This window comes from Python bivittatus, unplaced genomic scaffold (assembly GCF_059951505.1).
Source record: "Python bivittatus isolate LINGU-HERP-01145 unplaced genomic scaffold, Pbiv_v1 ctg000190_np1212, whole genome shotgun sequence".
Classification (NCBI taxonomy): Eukaryota; Metazoa; Chordata; class Lepidosauria; order Squamata; family Pythonidae; genus Python; species Python bivittatus.
Genome location: NW_028277042.1, coordinates 5,592,286 through 5,613,263, shown reverse-complemented (window position 1 = coordinate 5,613,263; position 20,978 = coordinate 5,592,286). Strand labels below are relative to the sequence as shown.

The 20,978-nt window shown below is 37.5% G+C and overlaps 1 protein-coding gene across 1 annotated transcript in view; it reads left to right on the top strand.

Annotated features, from left to right (window-relative positions):
- Positions 1-20,978, top strand: part of CDYL2 (chromodomain Y like 2) — a 71,023-nt gene that overhangs the window by 41,696 nt on the left and 8,349 nt on the right. Inside the window, exons 3-5 of the mRNA XM_088135989.1 lie at positions 12,910-13,127; positions 14,273-14,445; positions 20,470-20,680. Of these exons, the coding sequence (XP_087992115.1) occupies positions 12,910-13,127; positions 14,273-14,445; positions 20,470-20,680 (602 nt within the window). The remainder of the gene's footprint in view (positions 1-12,909; positions 13,128-14,272; positions 14,446-20,469; positions 20,681-20,978) is intronic.

The following is a 20,978-nucleotide window of genomic DNA, read 5'->3' as shown; positions in this document are numbered from 1 at the left end:
ACCCTGAAACGAAATATATGTATGAGTTAATATAGAGGTATGCATATAGATCTTCAGGACCATCTTTAGCATGACAAATAACTGTTCCCCAACATTAGCAAGATATTAGCACTCTTGCCTTAAGTTTATGAACCTGCTTCTATGATGTCCCAATTAACTCCTCTTCTTCCACCCAACAAAGTAGCTTTATGTCCAGTACTTATTTGGTCAGTCTGAAATTCATCTGTTAATGTACTTCATTTGTCTTGGAGCATGGCGGGGTCAAATGATGTAATTTTGCATACTTGCATCAGGCATAAGTCATGATGGCATTTGCATGATGACATCACTACATACATGTTTTTGCATTTTGCTCTGTATACAACCTTTGGCATAAGGTTGCCCAGGGCTATATCCAATCTACCTTGGATCACAAAACCGATGTTTTGTTATCTACTGTCTCAGTCTCATCTCTGTGGGTGAGGATGTAAGAAGATGTGGAATGAGGTACTTTTAATTCAGAAAGTATATCCAAGTCTCTCTCTTTTCTTCTCTTTCTCTTTCCCTTCTCTCTACTTCATTTCTAATGGTTCTGCCCATTTCATCTCTTGAGGAAGAGGTTGTGAACTGGTGAGCTAAATGTTTGAGGAAATCCCTACAGGTAGGACCCAGAGATGTAACCAGATGAAAGTGTGGTACACATTTTAAAATGTAAAACTGTGCTTCCTAGATCACTATGGAAAATTTTTGACAACTGTGTCTAGACAAGATGTGATAAAATCTCTCCTGAAGGAGGCAGAGTTGCATTACTGAAGACTTCCTTAAGGAAGATCTCCTGTTTTCAACTTACCACCAAGTTCTAGTCTGTATAAGGCCTTCAGTTTCCCTCATCTCAGCCATCATGGTTAATGAAAAAGGAATGAAGAAATCATAGTCACGCATATCAGGAAATTGCCCTATTGCTTATCTGTGATCCGATTCTCACTCAGAATGTGTGAACAATGTTGCATGGGACATTCTTTTTTGTACTAAATGCACAGATGGTGTTGAAGCTTGAAGTCATATAGTTAAGAGAAAGTGTTGCTTCAAGATGAGCTGACTTCATATCTGGCACATAATTAGGATCACTGTCTGCATTCAAGTTAAATAGTTTTACTTCAGTCTTAGTCTGCAGCAACAAGAAGTCCTTGAATAGACCTTCAGAGTCAATATGTGTTAGATGACCAGTTGGAATGGAGTTGTTGCTCTCTTAATTTAATAATGGCAATTCCAGAAACATCTGGTTGATCACTTTGAATGCTAGACAGGATGACCTTTGGGGGGATCCACTTGGGCTCTTTCAGAAGGGTCAATGCAGTGCAGATGTTCAGTGGTCAAATGCAGATTGGTCTAAACCAGAAGATTAGGTTAGAGAAAAGGCAGTGACCTGAAGCCCATAAGGGGCCAACTGTGCTAAGCATATTATTATTATCTATTTTGAGGAGCATCTAGGAAGATCAGATGGTCTCCTGCAGTGGAGTAAGAAGAGAGGTAAATGAGTAAGGATGCAGTGGAAAATCAAATGAACTGTGATTTGTATATTTCTCACCATTAAGAGGGAGTTCATGAGCCCCACAAATTCCGCCACAACACTATTGACACTGAGGCTTAGATCTTTTCCAGCTATCATATCTATGATTGTCTTTGGGCCAGTTGCTTGATTTTCAATTTTATTCACTCATTCATTCATTCATTCATTCATTCATTCATTCATTCATTCATATATCAAAATTGTCATCGCCCATGTCATTAAAAAAGATAAATATTAATTAAAATACAATATAACAATTTAATAATTTATCCTAAATAAATATTAAGTATCTTCCAAGATAATTGATAGTAACTAAAAATTATAAGAATTATAATATATTGTACTATCATCTCGATATTATGTTATACCCATCCCATGATGAGTTAGTATATAATTCCAGTAAGTACCTTGTCTTATTTAGTTTATGCAATGATGACTATGATGTTGTTGTGAATGGATTGAATCCACATTTAATCATACTTAGCAGGGACTTATTGAAACCATTCCTAATTATGATGAATAAGTCCTATTGATTTCAATGGGTCTACTCTAACCATCCATGATCATTTTCGTTGCCAACAGTCTAAGTAAAGCTACTGGTTCTCCTTTCATTTACCAGATGTTGGGCACTATGTAGCTTGAAACATCAAGGTAGTTTGATATTTTTAGGTGGCTTTTGAGCATGCGAACCGAGAAAAGCTTTCCAGCATGTATTGAGATGAAATGTACTCTCTTCTTCCCACTCCCACTCCATTCTGTTCTTACAAAGCTTTGTGCTTTGCTGTTCTCATTCAACTCAGTTCACTCCTGCTGGTAGCCACAAAAGGAATCTGGATTCTTTTATTATCATTTCTATCCCAACTTCTCTGAGACAGACTTTTTCCTCATGAGGTAGGAACCCAGCCCGCATAGCTGGCTTTAGCCAACCATGCCGTCTCAAGTCCAAGAGCACAGCCAAAAGGAGAAAGATGAGTCAGCAAAATATAGCAGAGGAAGGAGAGCAAAATCACCAGACCCCCACTAGAAATAAGGGAGGGGAGAATGAATGTAATGCTACAGTGCTAAGTTTTTAACTGATTTTTTAAAAAAACAGGCAACTCAAGGGCTGGGGTGAATAGTGAATCAACTAAAACTTTGTGAAATTAATACAGTAACTTGAGGAGAAATGTTTTATAAATGGCCTTCCCACAAACCCCTGATTACTTTCTGATTTCCTCCCACATCCCTTAAAAACAAAAACAGAGAATGTCTTTTTCACCTTTTGGTCTGATTTCAAGGGGAAATTTTTGCAAGACGTTTCTTATTTAAACAAAGGAACCTATACAAAAATATTTACCCTGGCAGTTCAGGTGTAAAAATAGCATTGGATGGGCACACTGTGGCTTTATATTTTTAACACACTTGTTTTTAACTCATTGGTTCTTTCATTGGAAGAATATTTAAGACAGTACCTTCTGAATAAAATAAAATGCTGGAAGAATGACCAGCCCAACAAAAATCACTCCAGAGGCACCCTCCTGACATTTTTCTCACTATCCCATTTGTTCCTAAAATCCACTTACCCCTGCAGCTAGTTATAAAAAATTAAAATTTCACGTATACAACAATGTCCTTGTGTCCTGTCAAGGATTTTACTCATCCTTCACATCCCCAAGCTAATTTTTCCAAGTTCCTCCTGCTGCCTGCTCTGCAGCTATTTACTATAATTGGTGGCCTTTGGTGGGGATTCAATGAATGAGCTATTTGTCATGGCAGCAGCCATTTTGAATTTCTGAAGAATCCAGAAGTATCTCTGAACCAGATTCCCTGGGAGGGAACCACCACTTTGATGTTCCCAAATGAATATCACATCCTTCCTGAAACAAAACAGCTGCTTTCAGCAGCCAAAAAATGTCTTTGTCTATTCAAAGTATGTACAGCTAAATAATAATGATAGTCCCTGGTCTACTCAATCTACTGTGATGTGTTTCTCCTTCTAAATGTTGTTTATTACTTTAGGAAATCTTGATGTTTCTCCACATCTCTTGATGGACCCTTTTGGGCCCACATGTTGCTGTCTTGGCAACATCAGAATCCACCTTAGTTCCAACTTTCAGAAACAGAAAGAAGGATAAAGGATTTTGCTTGCAGTAAAAGACATTGTGGAGGAGTGGAGGAAGAGGTAGAAGAGCAGAGGGGAGTATGATTGTCACACTTTGCAGGCCAAGGTCTTTACACTTTAAAATTCAGTCACACCAGAATCACAAAGTGCAGTTCACACTGCAAATGATCTCAACTTGCAGATATCAGGAATTTTCCAGCTGTCTCCCAGCCCATGCTGGCCCAGAGTTTGATAACGTCCAGGGCATCTGCTGTGGTTTCTTTGACTCCTAACTGTTTTCTGTCATCTTCTACTAGCATGCACTGCCTTCCACTATCGTCTTCTTTCAGGAAATATAAGTAAGAGTGATCATTTTCTTAAGTTCTTAGATATTGGGTTTTTTTTTAAATCCTCACTCTCTCCATAGATTTAATTCTCCCCACCATTTGCAAACAAATACTTGTTATATGTCACATAAAAAAATGTAAGCAGCCGAGCTGACCATGTGGAAAAAAGTCCTAATTGAACCAATTGAGGGTTTACAAAAGAATGTGCAGACTTCTGATTTTCCAACTTTCAAGCAACTAAATGCATTTAAAAATGGAAGAAATGTAAAAGGTAGTTAAGCTTTGTTTCCACGCACATTCAGATACACACAGGTACATTAGCTCTCTTTAAAGCTCTCTTTAAAACTTCAAATTAGATGGAGAATACAGGTAGTCCCCAAGTTAAGAATGCCCAGTTTACACATAACCCATGGATAAGAACAAAATCTATTGCAGCAAAATTCAAATTAATTACACAATGATTCGAGTCACATACCCAATGGTTTGAGTTAATTACAGAATTCCACTTATACAGTATTATAAATTAATACTGTTCCGGCTTACATACAAATTCAACTTAAGGACAGACCTTGGGAATGGAATTTGTTCTTAAACTGGGGACTACCTGTAGACAGGTAACTTGGTTCTTCCCCATTTTTCCTGGCCTCCATGTGTTCGGCTAGGGACATAGGCATCCAGGAGAAGACATGATGATGTCCCTCACATCATGTCATCATTACACAAAGGATGCAAATTATGTAGTTTGTGTCAGGCCACAGAACTGGCACAAATTACAAAATTCATCATTACATACATCGTGTAGTTTGCCTGATGATATCATGCCTCACATGACATCACTTCCCTTGCCCCCCTTCTCCATGGTTGCCCATAGTCAGGGTATCTGAAGAGGACCTGTACTGTTACATCAGCTTCAACACACATCCTAGACTCTTCACGTGAACCAAGAACTTGCTTTATTCAGCTTTCAAATCATTCCAACGGCTTCTGCTAGTAGTCAAGGCCCCCGTCGAATTTCTCAGCAGACCGAAGTATATAACTCCACTTTCTTCTCAGTTTGAACGGCTTCATAAGTGCAACTGTAGACGTGAACAATTCATTCTCTTTCTTCCTCTTGGATTCTGATTTGCCCATTATTCTCACTCACCCTTTCCAGAGATCACTTCTTAGCCACAGTTATTTGCTCTGCAGAAATGGTGAACATCATAAAGATGGTTGAAAGAAGGTGTTTCAATGCTGCCTCCCTGGTGTCAATGGGGCTACCTTCTGCTATTGGCTCAATTACTGTATATTATTATGCTTCTAAGTCTGCCAAATAGCTGAAATTCTTGGAGCAGATCGCAAAGTTATTTAAAACATTAGACGCTTCTAAAAATGTTTTTTGAAAATAAAAGAAAAACAGCGAAATGTGATAGAGAGATACACACATCTATATGTGCAGACTTGCAAACATACGTAGCAGGACATTTATAAAACATACAAATTCTATTCTGGCGTAGCATGGTGACTTAAAATCAAGCTGTTGCTTTAGACTGCTGGGAGATAAAAATGGAATAAAGAAAGAAATATTCCTCTTTCCTTCACCTGTGCATTGGGAAACAGCAGCACCTGTTAGATTCAGTATTATTCACTACATTATTAGTGTTGTTGTTATTAATTCAGTATTGTCATCTGTGTAGCTGTTCAAAGAAAGGAAAAAAGATGTTGCGCTTATGAGAAGATGCTCTCAATTGCCTTGGATTCTTTTCCTGGCACCAAAGACAGAAAATTGTCCTATTTTCTCTGTGCGTAACTTTGATCCATCTCCCATCACCACCGTCTGTTGTTTTAGGGAAGTTTGAGAAGACTGTGCAGTTTGTGTTGCTGTCCGCTTAGGTGTATTCAATGTTTATGCATAGGACAGCCAGGTACGTGCCACACCGTATGCCGGGACACACCACCCTGTGTTTGTAATCTCTGTTTTTCCACTTTGCATGACTAAGAGAAATGATCGCCTGCAGGTGAAATATCGCTTGAATGCCCATCAGCGGAGGGTGCTGGGGGACTGCTGTGAGGTTTTCTGCCTTTTCAGACCAGTTTGCTAGGTGTACACTTTCAGCAAATGAGGAATCAACAAATTATCATGATAAGCTGATGGATGAAAAGGCTTATGTTGTGTTACATTTCCCTCAAGGATTAAACCCCCTGTCCTCTTCTGTTACACTCCACGTTGCCAGCAGCTGTTGCTGCTTCTTCAAAAACAAGTTGATTCCCATCACAAGAAGCCTGCAAGTCTTTTTTCCCTCCCTTGCCCCGTTCATCTGTCATTGCTTTTTCCCTGAGCAATGCAGATTTTAGACAGTTAAATGAGTTTCAGTTTCATTATAGCTAACTCCACACTTACGGAACAGGCATGTCAGACACCAAATATTTTTTAATGAGAGCGGTTAGCGACCTGGTTAAGGAGATCTTATTCCAAAAACTGTGTGTTGTCATTCACTGAAGAAAAAGGGTCTTTTTTAAAAAAAAAATCTCTTGAATTTAAATGCTTGGTTCACAACTGGGATTGTCTTCAGTAAAGATTGTTCACTAATACGTAGAAATAACACTGCTTTTTACATGATGCTTATTAAACATCCTATGTTTGAAAAGTGTGTTTCACGGTTAATAAACTTTCCATCGATCAAGGGATCTATGTACAGTATTTCTCAAAGGAGGGGAAAGTTTTGACTTTAGCTGTTGAATTTTATATTTCCAGAAATGAGAGGCTAGGAATTATTGACACTTTTCTCCATCTCAGGAAATGTTGAAAGAGTTCTTGATGCAAATGAGCATCACTTCTATTACTACAGGTGCTCCAGTTCTTAATATTATTAATTATTATTATTTATTAATTAATGCTTAATACCATTTTTTTCTTTAAGCGATCTGCCTAATGAAGGGTTCTTGAAAACTTCAAAGCTGCAATTCTTTCATCAGCCTTCGTTTGGCCTAATAGAGATACTGCTACAAAACATATTTCAGATTTTTTTTTTCTGATGAATGTAACTGCACTTAGTTTTCACGCCCTGAATTAATAAGGGAGAATGTTTAATTGATTAACCTAACCCATCTTTTGATTGGATTAAACGTCCCCAACCTGACATGCTCCATTGTGATGACATGGACTACAACTCAATCATCACAATGGCTGCTGGATTCTAACATTTCTGGAGGATATCAGATTGCAGAAGCCTGAACTGGATCCAGACCATTATTTTTATTATATTTTATTATATGCCCTTTGTGAAACAAAGCCAGTCATTCAGAGAGAATGTGACCATGAATATCCCCCTCATCTGCAACAAAGAACAGAGACCTGCTTTGATACAAAGATTGCAGATATTCAGATGTGGTCAGAGAACATCTTTCATTCTCTTGGACCAAACATGAAGCAAAAATCATAGCCTAACAGGTAGGACAATGAAGGAGAGAAGACCTAACATGGATTTAATTGTAAAAAATTAAAGTCAGTTAATATATGTGCATCGCTAGTTTTAATAATGTCCCCCCTTCTTCAAAGATTTGAGTGTAGCCTTTCTGATGGAAGGAGGATGGCCCCTTCAATTTTTGACTTTGGGTTGAATGCTTACTAGCAAATATTCTTCTACAAAGAGAGGAGGGACAGCTTCTCACAATGGTGTCTATAGGAGGGTCAGAATTGACAAGATGGTGGACAGGGCATTGAGATGAAAGACTTGTCCCTTTTGAACATGCACAGCAAGCTCTTCAACAAGAGGTCGTAGTTCAGAAGGTACCAGGGAACTTCAGGTTGTTGTTCCCTCCTTTCATTCCCTTCTGCTCTTTCGCTGTTCCACTTGTTGCTCAGAACTGACTAGGACAGAGATAAAGCCTTATCTTGTGCTTGCAAATAGCAGTTTATATATGGGAGCTGAAACAAAATCTTGTAACATGGAATGTCCAATGTTCAACCACTAGAGATAGTACCCTCCAAAGTACGGCGTTCTTTTACCCCAGTTTCATTATATCCCCCCCAATGCTATTAATTTCTATGGATACACAGCATGATCAATCTTTGGGGAGAGGAAATTGGGAATCTTTTTAGTTTATTATTTCTATTAAGTATTTTTTTTTTTCTACTTGGGCAAACCCTGCATTTTCCCAAGTGGTCCAATTCCTTTCCGTTGTTTCTTAGCATGTTGTTTTATGCAGGCTTTTGCTAACCTTCGTCAAACTGAGTCAATTGTTAGAGGGCATATAATGATTATCTGAAGAGTCATCCAGTGTATTTTGAGACTGAAAAGGAATATTCCCAGAGTGAATTGTTTTAACAGGTTTACCGAAGTGAGTTCATAAAGGTTCTTGCCCCTGAGGGAGGTGGTTCTCAGACAACATCTCCCAAGTTTCAATAAATTGCTGTTTTCCAGCATCTGTCAGAGAATTTCGACTTTGGGGTGTTTTTTTCCCTCCTTTGCTTTCTGTACTCCTTATATAGTACGGTTCAGGGGTGATGCCAGATATCTTGTACTTCACACCAATGATAATTTTATTTTTTTACTTCTAAATGCTCCATAAAGGAAAAGATATTATTTTCTGTTTTTGTTTTTTGTTTTTTTCCATGCAGAGCTTTGTGTTTTCATGATGTTCTTGGAAGAATATAAGTAATTTCACGAGATGGGTGGTGACAAATTTGATAAATAAATAAAAGAAGGTCCATGGTCCCAAGGAGCACATTGGCATCAAAAGCATTGGAAGAAGCCCATCAAACAATGCCTTTCAAATTGCCATTTTTAACAACAGAAGAAGAAAATTGCTAAATACATAGGGATCAATTGCATGAACTGTATTAAATTACTGTAATTTAATTTTCACAAGATTTAAATTACATGAAACTTTGGTTTTGTCCTGCCTCACGCTCTGTGAGGTACTTAGATCCTGGCATATATATAAATGTCAGTTGTTTTCTTTCACCTCTTTTGTAAAGATTCCTTCATTAAAATGATGAAAGACAAAAAATAAAGAAGGGACATTTCATCTATTCTCATTTATCACTGTTCTAAGGCAAGGGTTTTCAAACGTTTTCAGGCCATGGAACGTGTTAGTTTTAAAAAAAAATCCCCAAACATCTGATCCAGTGGTAAAGCTCTAACGATAGTAAATTGGCTTTGGGTGTGTTCTGTTTTTTGTCATTGCAGTTGTTTTTCATTTATATTGCCCTTAGTCTCTCATGGAATCCCATCAAGTTCTCATAAGACCCTAAGATTCCATGGAGCACAGGTTGAAAACCACACTGTAAGGGAAAGAAGGATTTTTAGCTCCTTGGACTCATATGGTTTGATCTTTACTATGTGATTTACCCCTGGGTTTTGTCATGGTTTAATCCAACCCCTTCCTTGTTAGATTTTCACATTAATGTTAGTTTGCAAACTGTGCTGTACATGAGCTTCAGAGTTCCTTTCTGGACAATGCAGTGCCCCAGTAAAAGCATCGAGACCTTAATTTAAAGCAGACTGAAAGTAGGTCCTGCCGACAGCTAAAAATTAGCATTTTCTCATGCCCAGTAAAACTTTTTCCAGCTGCCACAATGGCTGAAATTGCTGTGGTTACAATCCTAAACCAAGCACTCCAGACTATTGTGTTTCCATACAGTTAATGGAGAAAACACAGTCCTAGGAATGGTTGTCACCAGTCAAGGTTTAGGGAATTCCTTCTGTGGCCAACCCTTAAGAGATCAATCCATATATTCTAATTAGGTGGCATTAAAACTCCAGACAAAGGAACTCTGGAAGAGGAGATGCTGCAAGTGTACCAAGGACCATATTCTTATACCTATCCCTGACAAATACTTGGTTAGGGCTACCAGATGTGGGCTGCAAAAAAACTTTTGGAAACTATTCATTCTGTTAAGGAGGTATTACAAAGTATTGACTGAAAGGGTGTCCAGATTTCTGCACTTCCTATGGTCACTGTTTGCACACAAATGTGCATACATAAAAATGTTGTATGCATGTGTGTATACACACACACATGCATAGACATTTGCAAAAGGATGTCATTTAACTTTACACTCCGTAGAGGTTTTCGACTTCTGTTGACTTAAGGATTCATTAAAGCAATATAATTTGACCAGAGATTACAAACTGTACTTGACTATACGTCATCTTCAGTTTCCAGAGGAAAGACCCAATATAAATCCAACAAATACAAAAATAAAATTCAAAACAAACATTTTGAATCCACAATCTTGTGAGCTCAAAGGAGCTGTCCAATTCGAAAAGGGCTGTTTTGAAATTGCTGAAAGTATTCCAGCGCCGTTCTGATCATTCCAGATATGTTCCAATCTCAAGATAGCCCTTTTTTGAACCTGAAAAAGATCTGGAATGGTTGGAATGGGGTCAGAATGCTTCGGGCAAGTTCAGGACAACTGTTCTGGACTCAATACATGGTTTTTTGTACTTGAAACAGGAAATTTTAAGCTTGAAATATTCACATTCAAAGCTTATGCACACTTATGCACACATTAATGAATGTATCATCTGTGTCCTCTGCGGTGGTGGACAAAATTGTCAGCCGTGCTTCATATTCCAATATTTTAATGTCAGTTTCTTATGTTATTTTTTTAAAGAAATATGCAAATATTTATGACATCAACAAAACTCTCCATCTTTACTTTATTCTGACTTTGACTTTTAGTCAAACTACTTTAACCTTGTCTGCTTTGACCAGCAGAGACCCCTCAAAGTTTCAGTTCAGAGTCTTGCCCAGAAGTCCCAGGAGATGAAAGAAACAGAACCTGAATTCTTCTTCACATATTTCAATTGGCTAATAGCTCTCCCCTTGTTCTGCTTTATGACATAGTAGCTATATTTACACAGAACGCTTAACTCTGATACCAAGACACTAACCAAGCTTGACATTTTTTGACTGCAACTGCTGTTTCTTTAACTAATCTGATGGAACATGTTGGGCAAACACAACCATTGGATTTATGTGGGGACATAACTCATAGTACCCAATTGTAATTTGTAGACTACATCAATGATATTATATGCACCAATAAATCACATGTTAGTGTTCTTCCACTTAACACTTGTTGAAGGGAGGGGAAGAAGATAATGAAATCTCATTACTGTCTTCAAATGGACTCATACAAACTGAGGAACTAATTGAAGGGATTTTTCTCTATGATTAACAATCACCATCTGTAATCATTTCACAAAGTTACTCAAGTAGGACTCCATGAAATGTATTGCATATTTCACTCAGGAGAAAAATTAATTAAAGTCTGCTTGGAGGGAGGGAAGTAAGGATTTCTATAATAATAGAACAAAAATAGATGAAAGCTCGTCTACTACTGGATGTTTAAAATAATCTCAGAGCATTTTAATGAGCATGATAAGGGAAAAGGAATGGTACATTATATTAAGTTTGATGTGCAGTTAAAATGGACCCATTGAATCAAGTGTGTCGTGATTAATTCCATTTCTTTCAGTGGGTTTGTTCTAAGTATGGATTCAGTCCTTTTTTTGCTGGAGTGTAATACTTATAGAGATGTTAATGTGCCTTGGGATTAGCTATCCAATCACAAATTATACTGACATTTTTCTTTCAACAGCCTCAAAAACACTGTAGTCAGACCCCAGTTATGTTAAGTGAAAGACTTCTATTACCATTGGTTATTCCCAGAGAGACTAATTTACTTTGAATTTGCACAGCAATCCATCAGGGCTTTAACTAAGCAAAGATGAAGCCCGTCTACAAGATTCAAATTGAGATCCCAGGGGTATAACATTTGATTCTAACTAAAATTACAGGAGACCATTCATTCATTCCAGCTCAGAGTATAAAGTCAAGTGTCCTTCAGTTGAGTTTGATTCTTCATCAAACATCAAGATGCATCCATGTAATTTTCTTGGAAACAATACAGTAGTGTTGTTGATGCCCAGCTTCAGGAATATTTTTTTTTCAACTTCCCAGTCTATCCCTCCAGTGGTGTCTCATCTAAAGACTAAATAAGCCCAATTCACAAAAGTTCTCTGTGTCCAGACTAAAATAACCACTTCCTAAGATCTACTGACCAACAATTAAGCTCAGGTTGAATATAAATCCATTAAAATATGTGTTGCTTAATATATTTCTGTTCTGACTTTTAGGGCAAAACTATCATAATACAGTTTATAGAAATTAATAAGTACATCACAAAAAATAAAATGTTATAAACAAAGCCAAATTAGAATACCAGCACATAAATCATTAGAGGAATAGCAATGAAATAATAGTCAAATAAAGCCATAAATTAGGGGAAAAAACTTAATAGCTAACCTTATAAATCTCCCGGGGAACATAATTCTAAAGATATGAGCTGTCACTGAAAAAGCTTTGGATATTGATACGGGACAAATTATTCATTCATTATTCATTATTGTATTGTATTGTATTAAAATATTTTATCTTTTCTACTTTAAAAGCATTCAAAATGGCTTAGACATAAGGGGGGCCCACATTTTACATCAGCACCCCATCACTGCTTCATTTGGTGGACAGACAGAAAAATATCTATGTAATGCATGCTCAGACTAAATATTTTTAAATGAATGGGATTGCCAAAATCTGAAGCAGCATTATTTCCACGGATTATATTCCACTGATATATAGAATACAGATTGCCTCCGATGCATTAGTGAAGAATTCTGTCCTATTGGGTGGAGTCAGTCAAATGCACCCAAAGCAAGAAGATGTTCAGAGAAGCTGGAGTTCATTTAATTTGGCCTTCCCCAACCTGATGCCTTCAGAATGCTTGGGACAACAGATTATTTCAGTCCTAACCAACAGGCCAATGACGAGGGATGATGTGAATAGGAGACTAAATCCAGTAGAGACACCACCCAAGTTTATCTTTATTTTGGATTGACTGAGATAATGACATCTGACCCTACTTACTCTTTGCCTTTTGAAAGGTTCTTCTCTTGCAAATGGAGGCCTGAATCTTCATAGCACTGTGAAACGGAAGCTGGAGGGGGAAAAGGGTTACGTCTTTGATAAGAGACTCAGGTACAGCGTGCGTCAGAATGAAAGCAACTGTCGGTTTAGAGACATTGTTGTGCGCAAAGAAGATGGATTCACGCACATCCTCCTATCCAGTCAGACCTCAGATAACAATGCCCTGACTCCAGAGGTACGCAGGTGAACATCAAATAAAAGAGAAAACATCCTGAACAATGGGAGATGGTCAATAGCCATAAAAGTTTCCCACTAATGAAATAACTCCCTTGAATTTCATGTCTAATTTTACTTTTAACACTTACAAAATTTTGAAGGGAAAACTAGAACTGGGGCTGCAGGTTTGAAATACATTCACAATTTGTCAATGTATTTGTCCATGTTTACTTGTATTACTTTACTTTGCCCGTCACGTTCATATGTTGGTTTGAATCCATCTCCAGGTATCAAATTCTTAAGGTTTCCTATACCTTGGAATTTTTTGAGCTTCCATTCTTTTTCAAGGGTGGTTTGAGAGATTAGCTGGAAGACAGAGAAAAAGTCACCTCTTAGACAATTGCAAATTGGACTTACGGTGGTTGAAAGCATGGGTGTCCATGGGGGTATTATACAATTAATACAAATTATATAATTTGCATGATGATATCATAATGTGCATGACATCCCTGCGGCTTCAACTGGATGTCTCTGCTGCAAAAGAGGTAGTGTCAATCAAAATAAACAATATTGGCGTACATGATACAGTGTGTGAAATGAACTGATGGTCGTGTTTACGGAAAGCTCGGTCGATTGCTTCTCTGACCATCAAAACAGGCATATGTGACCAGAAGCTGAAGCATGTCAGAGGCATGTAAAAAAAAAAAAAAGGAAGGGGTATTCCGATATTTTCACTGGGACTACCAGCAAAGCAAAGCAGCTGTCCATACAGAGACAGAAAGATTTCCAAGCGCCCTCATCAGCCTTACAAAAGACACTTGGAAGGGAGGCTTTCTGTCTGGGCTAAGGCACATTGCTAAAAACCACTTTCAAACATTCGCCATGGCCCTCATTACGAAGATCAAAGCACCCTTGTGTCCTTAACTTTGCCTCCACCGGATTTGGGTTGCTATCGTTGTTACCTTTGATATTAGGAAACGTCTCAAAAGTGGATATTGAATATATATTTGAAATGCAGACAGTTTGGAGAAACTCTTGTAGGAAGCAAAGACTCTGAGATCGTGATCATGGGGGCCATTTTGAGCCAGATTTTTTTTTTTAAAAAGCCAAGGGAAATCTCCGTGAGTCATGTCAAAAAACTGGACTATCTTTGTTTCTCTGCAGATCATGAAGGAGGTCCGGAGAGCCTTGTGCAACGCAGCCACTGATGACAGTAAACTCCTTCTGCTCAGTGCTGTGGGTAGTGTCTTTTGTAGCGGCTTGGACTATTCCTACCTAATTGGAAGGTTATCCAGCGACCGAAGAAAAGAAAGCACCAGGATCGCTGAGGCTATAAGGTGAATTCTGTGTACTGTATTGTAATCGTCCAGTCAGAAAAATACAGCATGGGGAGATGGTTTTATTCTATTTTCATGTTTGAAGTGGGTTGGTTAGGCCAGACGAAAGGGGTATTGATGTTTTTTGTTGATTGGTGCGTGATGTAAACAGCATTTGCTCAGCATGCTTAGCTGGGTTGATGAAATGTCCCCTTTTCATGGCCTATGCCAGTGTTTCTCAACCTTGACAACGGTAAGAGGTGTGGACTTCAACTCCCAGAATTCCCCAGCCAGCTCCATGCTGGCTGGGGAATTCTGGGAGTTGAAGTCCCCACCTCTTAAAGTTGTCAAGGTTGAGAAACACTGGCCTACACAATTCTCTGAATGAAAACTTGATCAAACAAGCTGGGCTTGCATAGTGTGCTAACCAACCCCCACTCCCACCACTCTTTCACACACACAATCACACTATCCTAGATGAAAAGTAATCCACTGACAAGCTTGAGAAACACTGCTCTAAAGGCTGAAAACTTATTTTTAAAATGTGGGCCTGGGCTAGTCTTTCATTTTCTTTTTCTTTCTTTCTTTCTTTCTTTCTTTCTTTCTTTCTTTCTTTCTTTCTTTCTTTCTTTCTTTCTTTCTTTCTTTCTTTCTGCTTGCAATATCTTATAATTCTTTATTATATATTTTTAAAGAATACGAGAAATAAGTAACACAAAAAAAGAAAGTCAGGCACAGATGCCAGAGTACAGTTAGATGAACAACAGATCTGAAATATTGTAATATTATTATATTCCAATGCATCCTTAGAAAATTGTAATATTATGAGATAATTCATATCCATTTTCTAGTCACAATCTGCATGTCTCCATAGAGCTTTAAACTAAAAAAAAAACACTTGGATAAGGTTATTCACATCTCTAAGAGAAATGATAAGTAGTAGATAATGCATTCTACTAATACTATAAATTATACAAGTTAAAATAGGAGCGCTAGATACCAAATTTTGAATGCAGCACCGTTCCTTGTGTGAGATTGTGATCCAGGAAAGGGTTCCAATTCAAATTAAATTCTGCATCAGATTTACTTTTTAAAAGCAAAGGTTCTTTAAACATTGAGGGGTACTCCAATTTACTTAGCCATTCTTCCAAAGGAAGAATCAAAGATCTTTTCCAACAAGAAGTATACTGTATAAAGTCATTAAGATATGAAATGCCAGTTCAGTACACAGGATGGCCCAAAAGTCTTACTACCATTTTAAGCTTCAAAAGCTCAAAACTGCACGATGTCCTGTATTTTGGGATGTCCTGTATTTTGAAAGGATATATGATTTGGAAATATGAGATTGCTACTTTCAAAATTTGCTCCATTCTACAGTGAATCATTTTCCAGTCTTGTTGGGTTTTTCAGCAAGGATATCAGCATATATGAAAGAAGGAGAAACCTGTTCATTACATTTGCCACATGTTCAGGAAAAGTATTATTCACGTTAGCCATTGAGACTGGAGTAATTTACCAACAGGAAAATCTCTTATACCAATTCTTTCTGAGGATAACATTCAAAGCAAATTTAATATTCTTGTTCCATTGAAATTCCTACTGTTGCATATATACTGTATAGCTGTATTCATATTCTGCATCCATTTAATCATACAGTCTTTCACTTGTTTGGATTCTGACTCATATTTCACTAATAATTTATAAAACGTGCCTAGCCAACAATCAGTAGTATGTGTTATCAGATTTTCAGTATTCCTCCTCATTTCTGAAATTCTTTAGCTACCACACTGCTTATTTGAAGGTCTTGAAACCAACTGAATGCGGAAGAAATTTGAGAGAATAAGAATAAGAATAAGAATAAAAGAATAAGAATAAGAATAAAAGAATAAGAATAAGAATAAGAATAAGAATAAGAATAAGAATAAGAATAAGAATAAGAATAAGAAATTTGAGAGATTTTATCTTTATCCAATTATCAATAAGATTTTGTAATCTAAACAAATTATTATCTTGCCCCTGGGCAAATTTCTTGGAGCTGTCATCTTCTGAAAATAAACTTTCAGTAACAAAGCAAGGGGGAAGAGCCTGGACTTATTCTTTTCCTGTATTTATCCCAAACATTTAGTAGGTTACTTAATATTGCATAAGCACTTATAGGTTGCTCATTTCTATGTGTGTCAGTCCACATTTTTCTGTGCAGCCCCTCTAGAAGACCTGCTCCTTCCATGGAAGTGATAGAATCATAAGGAGAGATACTCCATTCTGAAATCCATGTTAGACAGCCTAGCATGATAATACACTCTGAGATTCAGAACTGCAATGCCATCTTATTTTTTGAGCTCTGCACATTTTTCATTTTAATCCTTGGCTTTTTGTTGGACCACATATAATTCATTAGGTGTCTATGCCAAACATTTAATATTTTACTTTCATAAATACTGGAATCATTTGAAAAAGAACGTTTAGTGTTGGTAGAATATTCATTTTGGCACTGAGATTCTGCTTAACCAAGACAGATTTAACTTTTTCCTTCTAGAAATGTTTCTTGATATATTTTTCCAACTTGGTGAATAATTATTCTTAAAAGAAAACTTTTTTGTCAAAAACTAATTCCTAAATAGTTTACCTACTTAGCAGAAATGTTAACGCCTGTTGCTCTATAGGCACTTTGCTTTTCAACCTGTCAAATTCCACACCAACATTTGAGTTTTTCCTTGATTAATGCAGTAGACCAAACTCTATATTCCATCAACAATACTAAAGATTCTCTGGGTTGAGTAATTGTGAGCACAATATCATCAGAAAATAATTACAGCTTATGTTCTTGTGTAGTTGATTTCACTCCTAAAATTCTATTTTCTTGATATATTCAAATTGCCAGTAGTTATAGTGCTAATCAGAATGAAGAAGGAGAAAGGAGACAACACTGTCTTGTTCCTTTCAGTTTAGTACATTGCTGCAAGGTAAGGCCATTCACTATTGACTTTTTGTTCTTTATAAATACTCTGTATTGATGTCAAAAAAAAAAAATAGAGCTATAGCCCTTTTTCTTCAGAACTGCAAACATGAAAGGTCATTCCAAATTGTCAAAGCCTTTTTCAGATCAATGAAAATCAAAGCCATTTTTTTTTTGTTCTACTGGTTTGTCTTGTCAATAACATTTAAGATATGTCTGATATTATTTCTCTTATCTTTCTTCAGAACAAAACCATCTGGTCAGAATGTATCATATCAATTATCCATTTAGTCTCTTTGCAAGTATTGCCATAAAAAGTTTGTAGTTCATATTCAATAAGGAGATAAGTCTGTAAGCTTCAGGATAAGTTGAATCCTTTTCTTCTTTATAAATCAAAGAAATAAAAGTTTCTTTCCATGCCAAAGGAAGTTCTTTATGTATCTGGATTTCATTCATTGCTTAGGTTAAAAGTCTGGTCAGAATTTCTTGGAAAGTTTTATAGTAAATTGCAGATACCATCAGGTCTTGGAGCTCTATACAATTTCATTGTTTGTTTCTTCAATTTCGTCTTCTGTTACACGTAGATAAGAACCTCTTTTTGTTGGTCTGTAAATTTTCTAAGTGGTGTTCCATTTAAATATTCTTTAATTTTTTTCTGAATCAGACTGGCTATCCATTTCTGGCATACACCCTTAATTCTTCAATTACTCTTTAGAAAACCTCTGTAGGCTGGACCTACAGAGATGAAACTCTGAGAAGTAGGGAGGAAGTAGAACCAGAGTTTAAACTCTCTGACCTCCAAACCCTGCAAACGCCACCCTATTGATTAAATGAAGATTGTCTGAATTCTCCTAGCTCTAGTTTGGTTATCCATCCTCACTTTGGATCCTACAGGGTTGCCTAACTACTATTTTAATAGTAAGTTGAGAGAGTCATGACTCCTGCTCCCCATTCTGGAATTATTTATCAGCCAGGAGCTAGTCTGTCCCAAGAAGATTTCTAACTAGTTCCATTGAGACCGGTAGCCCTGAGAACCCAGATGAAAGAAATTGCCTTTGCTGAGTAAAGGAGAATCACAGAACCTAAAGTTCCATAGCCTTAGCTCCTCTTTCTGATTCCACCCTAAAGCCGATCTCTGACCACCGTGCAAGAAGTTACATTATCAAAACTGTAGCATAACCGTTAAAATAAATTTAAGATAGTTTTCTTTAATCAAAACCCTCCCCCAATTCCTGCAAAATACCAAAACAAAAAAGAAGTCATGGTATGATCATGTCCACTGACCTTTCCTCTGCAGGACAAACAGTTACAAAAGAAATGAATGGGTCCACATAACACACCAATACCTAGGTATAAAAAAACATGGTATCTTTCACCAATGAGAAGTCCAAACCTGAAATCAGATTCAAAGTGATAGCTCGTGGATGCCACATATTTTTTTAAAAGCAGTTTTCCCTGGCCTGTTGCCTTCGAAATGTAGTTCAATACATTTGGAAGGTAGCAAGTCAAGGAAAATTAGGAATTACTAGAATTCCAAGCCAACATAGCTTTTGGCTCTGAGACTTATTACTTCCATATATCTAGAGAGCACCAGTTTGGAGAAAACCAAAGCAATCTTTCTCTTAACTCATGTTTTGAATTTTGTTAGCATTTTTCCATGGTTTGACTCCATCACGCTTCTGTTATATTACCCAGACTTATTAAGGCAACATTTGGAGATTTTTCTTCTTAGGGAAATGACTTCATTTACATGCAAAGAGACTTTCAAAGTTAAAATATTGCCTTCCTCTCATACATCTCATATTATATTTAATGCCAATCTACATAATATGAAAGACAGTTCTCAGATGCAAGCCATGGGTGCTCCTATCCCATTTGGACTGATCCCAGACTGCTGCCAGTTGTGGCCATGTAATCATAGTTCATTTATACCAATTTTGTTTATATCAAATGCCAATATATTTTCATTTGGGAAGGCATAATAACAGCGCTGAAGCACAAGCTTTATATGCAGAAGATTCCAGATTCAGGCCATACGTATCGCCCAGGACAAGAGAAAGTCCCACTTGGAAATCTTGGATGGCAATCAACGTCGAACTCAATGGACCAGTGACTTAATTAGGGATAAAGCAACTTCATCTATTCCTGGAAGTTCTGCTTGATCTGTGCCAAAAGTTCTCTCTAGCTATAATTCAGGAGCCTGGGCATTTTATAAACCTAGAATCACTTAAGAGATTCCTCCCAGTTCTTGTCTGGTTTTTATTTATTTGTTTGCTTGTTTGCATCATGGCGTGCAGTACATCTGCAGGTTGAAAGCTGCATGAGGTTATTGGAGACTATGTCGGGAACTAAAGGGTAGCAGAAAGTAGATAATGGTCATGTCCAAAATACACTTTTTTTGGGGGGGGGGGAACCCCCATTCTCCTGTTTTTGACAGTTTTAGAAACATTGAAGTTGAACTTTCTCATGCTTAGCAAAAACGGGCAGTAGATGAAAGAGCTGCTCAGCTAAGAGAACTCAAAGCCACATAAAAACCCTTGTGGAATCCCAGCTTGCTCCAGACCTGAAGTTGTTCCTCTATGTCTTAAATGCAAAGGATGAACACAATTAATATGTGGTATTTGATATAGGAAGTAAGTTATAAAGAGGGAGGGAGAGAAAGAGATAAGAAAGTATCATCCTAAAACTCAAAATATCAAGCAGTTAACCTTTGGGGAGGGATAAGACTTACAGCTGAATCATCTCTTTAGTGGCATGAATATCAGCTGTTCATACTACAAAGCCCCCAAGAAGTACATTGCATTTTGAAAGACATCAACCCCAGCTACAGAACCTCCAAATAATATTAAGACAACAATCCAAGGCAAGATGGAGTTACTATGGATTTGATGGCACAGTCATGTTCAGAGGTGTTACATTGCTGCTGTGAGGAAAAAAGCGGGATGAGAATCTTTGATTGGCTTTTGGAGAAATATGTGAACAGCCTGACTCTATGGAGTCCTGCCTGGTGCAGTGAAGAAAGTTCTTGTGAAATTGACGGGCAACCAATTGTAGTTTGTTGTGACTTTCATCCATCTCTTCCATTTTAGGGATTTTGTGAAAGCCTTTATTCAGTTTAAGAAGCCCATTGTGGTTGCCATCAATGGCCCTGCTCTAGGCTTGGGGGCTTCAATTTTACCACTCTGTGACATTGTTTGGGCAAGTGAAAAGGCCTGGTTCCAAACCCCCTATGCAACCATTCGGCTCACTCCTGCTGGCTGTTCATCGTACACGTTTCCACAGATATTGGGCGTGGCTTTGGTAAGACCACTTTCTTTCACATTTCTGTGGTCCCACTTCAGTTCAAGAGTTTGACACCCAAAGTGCTCTTCTGCCCCAGACGTTTCATTTCTGACCTAATGGATTGATATTGTGCCAAAGAAATGAACTTAAATTCAGAGATGGGCTTCTCTGTGTACCAGTCCTTCCCCAGTCATTTGGTTTCTTCCCCCTCTGGATTTCTGATTTGTATGCCCAAAGCAAATATTCACGGCTGCAAATTGTTTGCGACCGAAAAGCAGTTGAAGCAGTTGCTTGCAAACATAATTATTTGAAATAT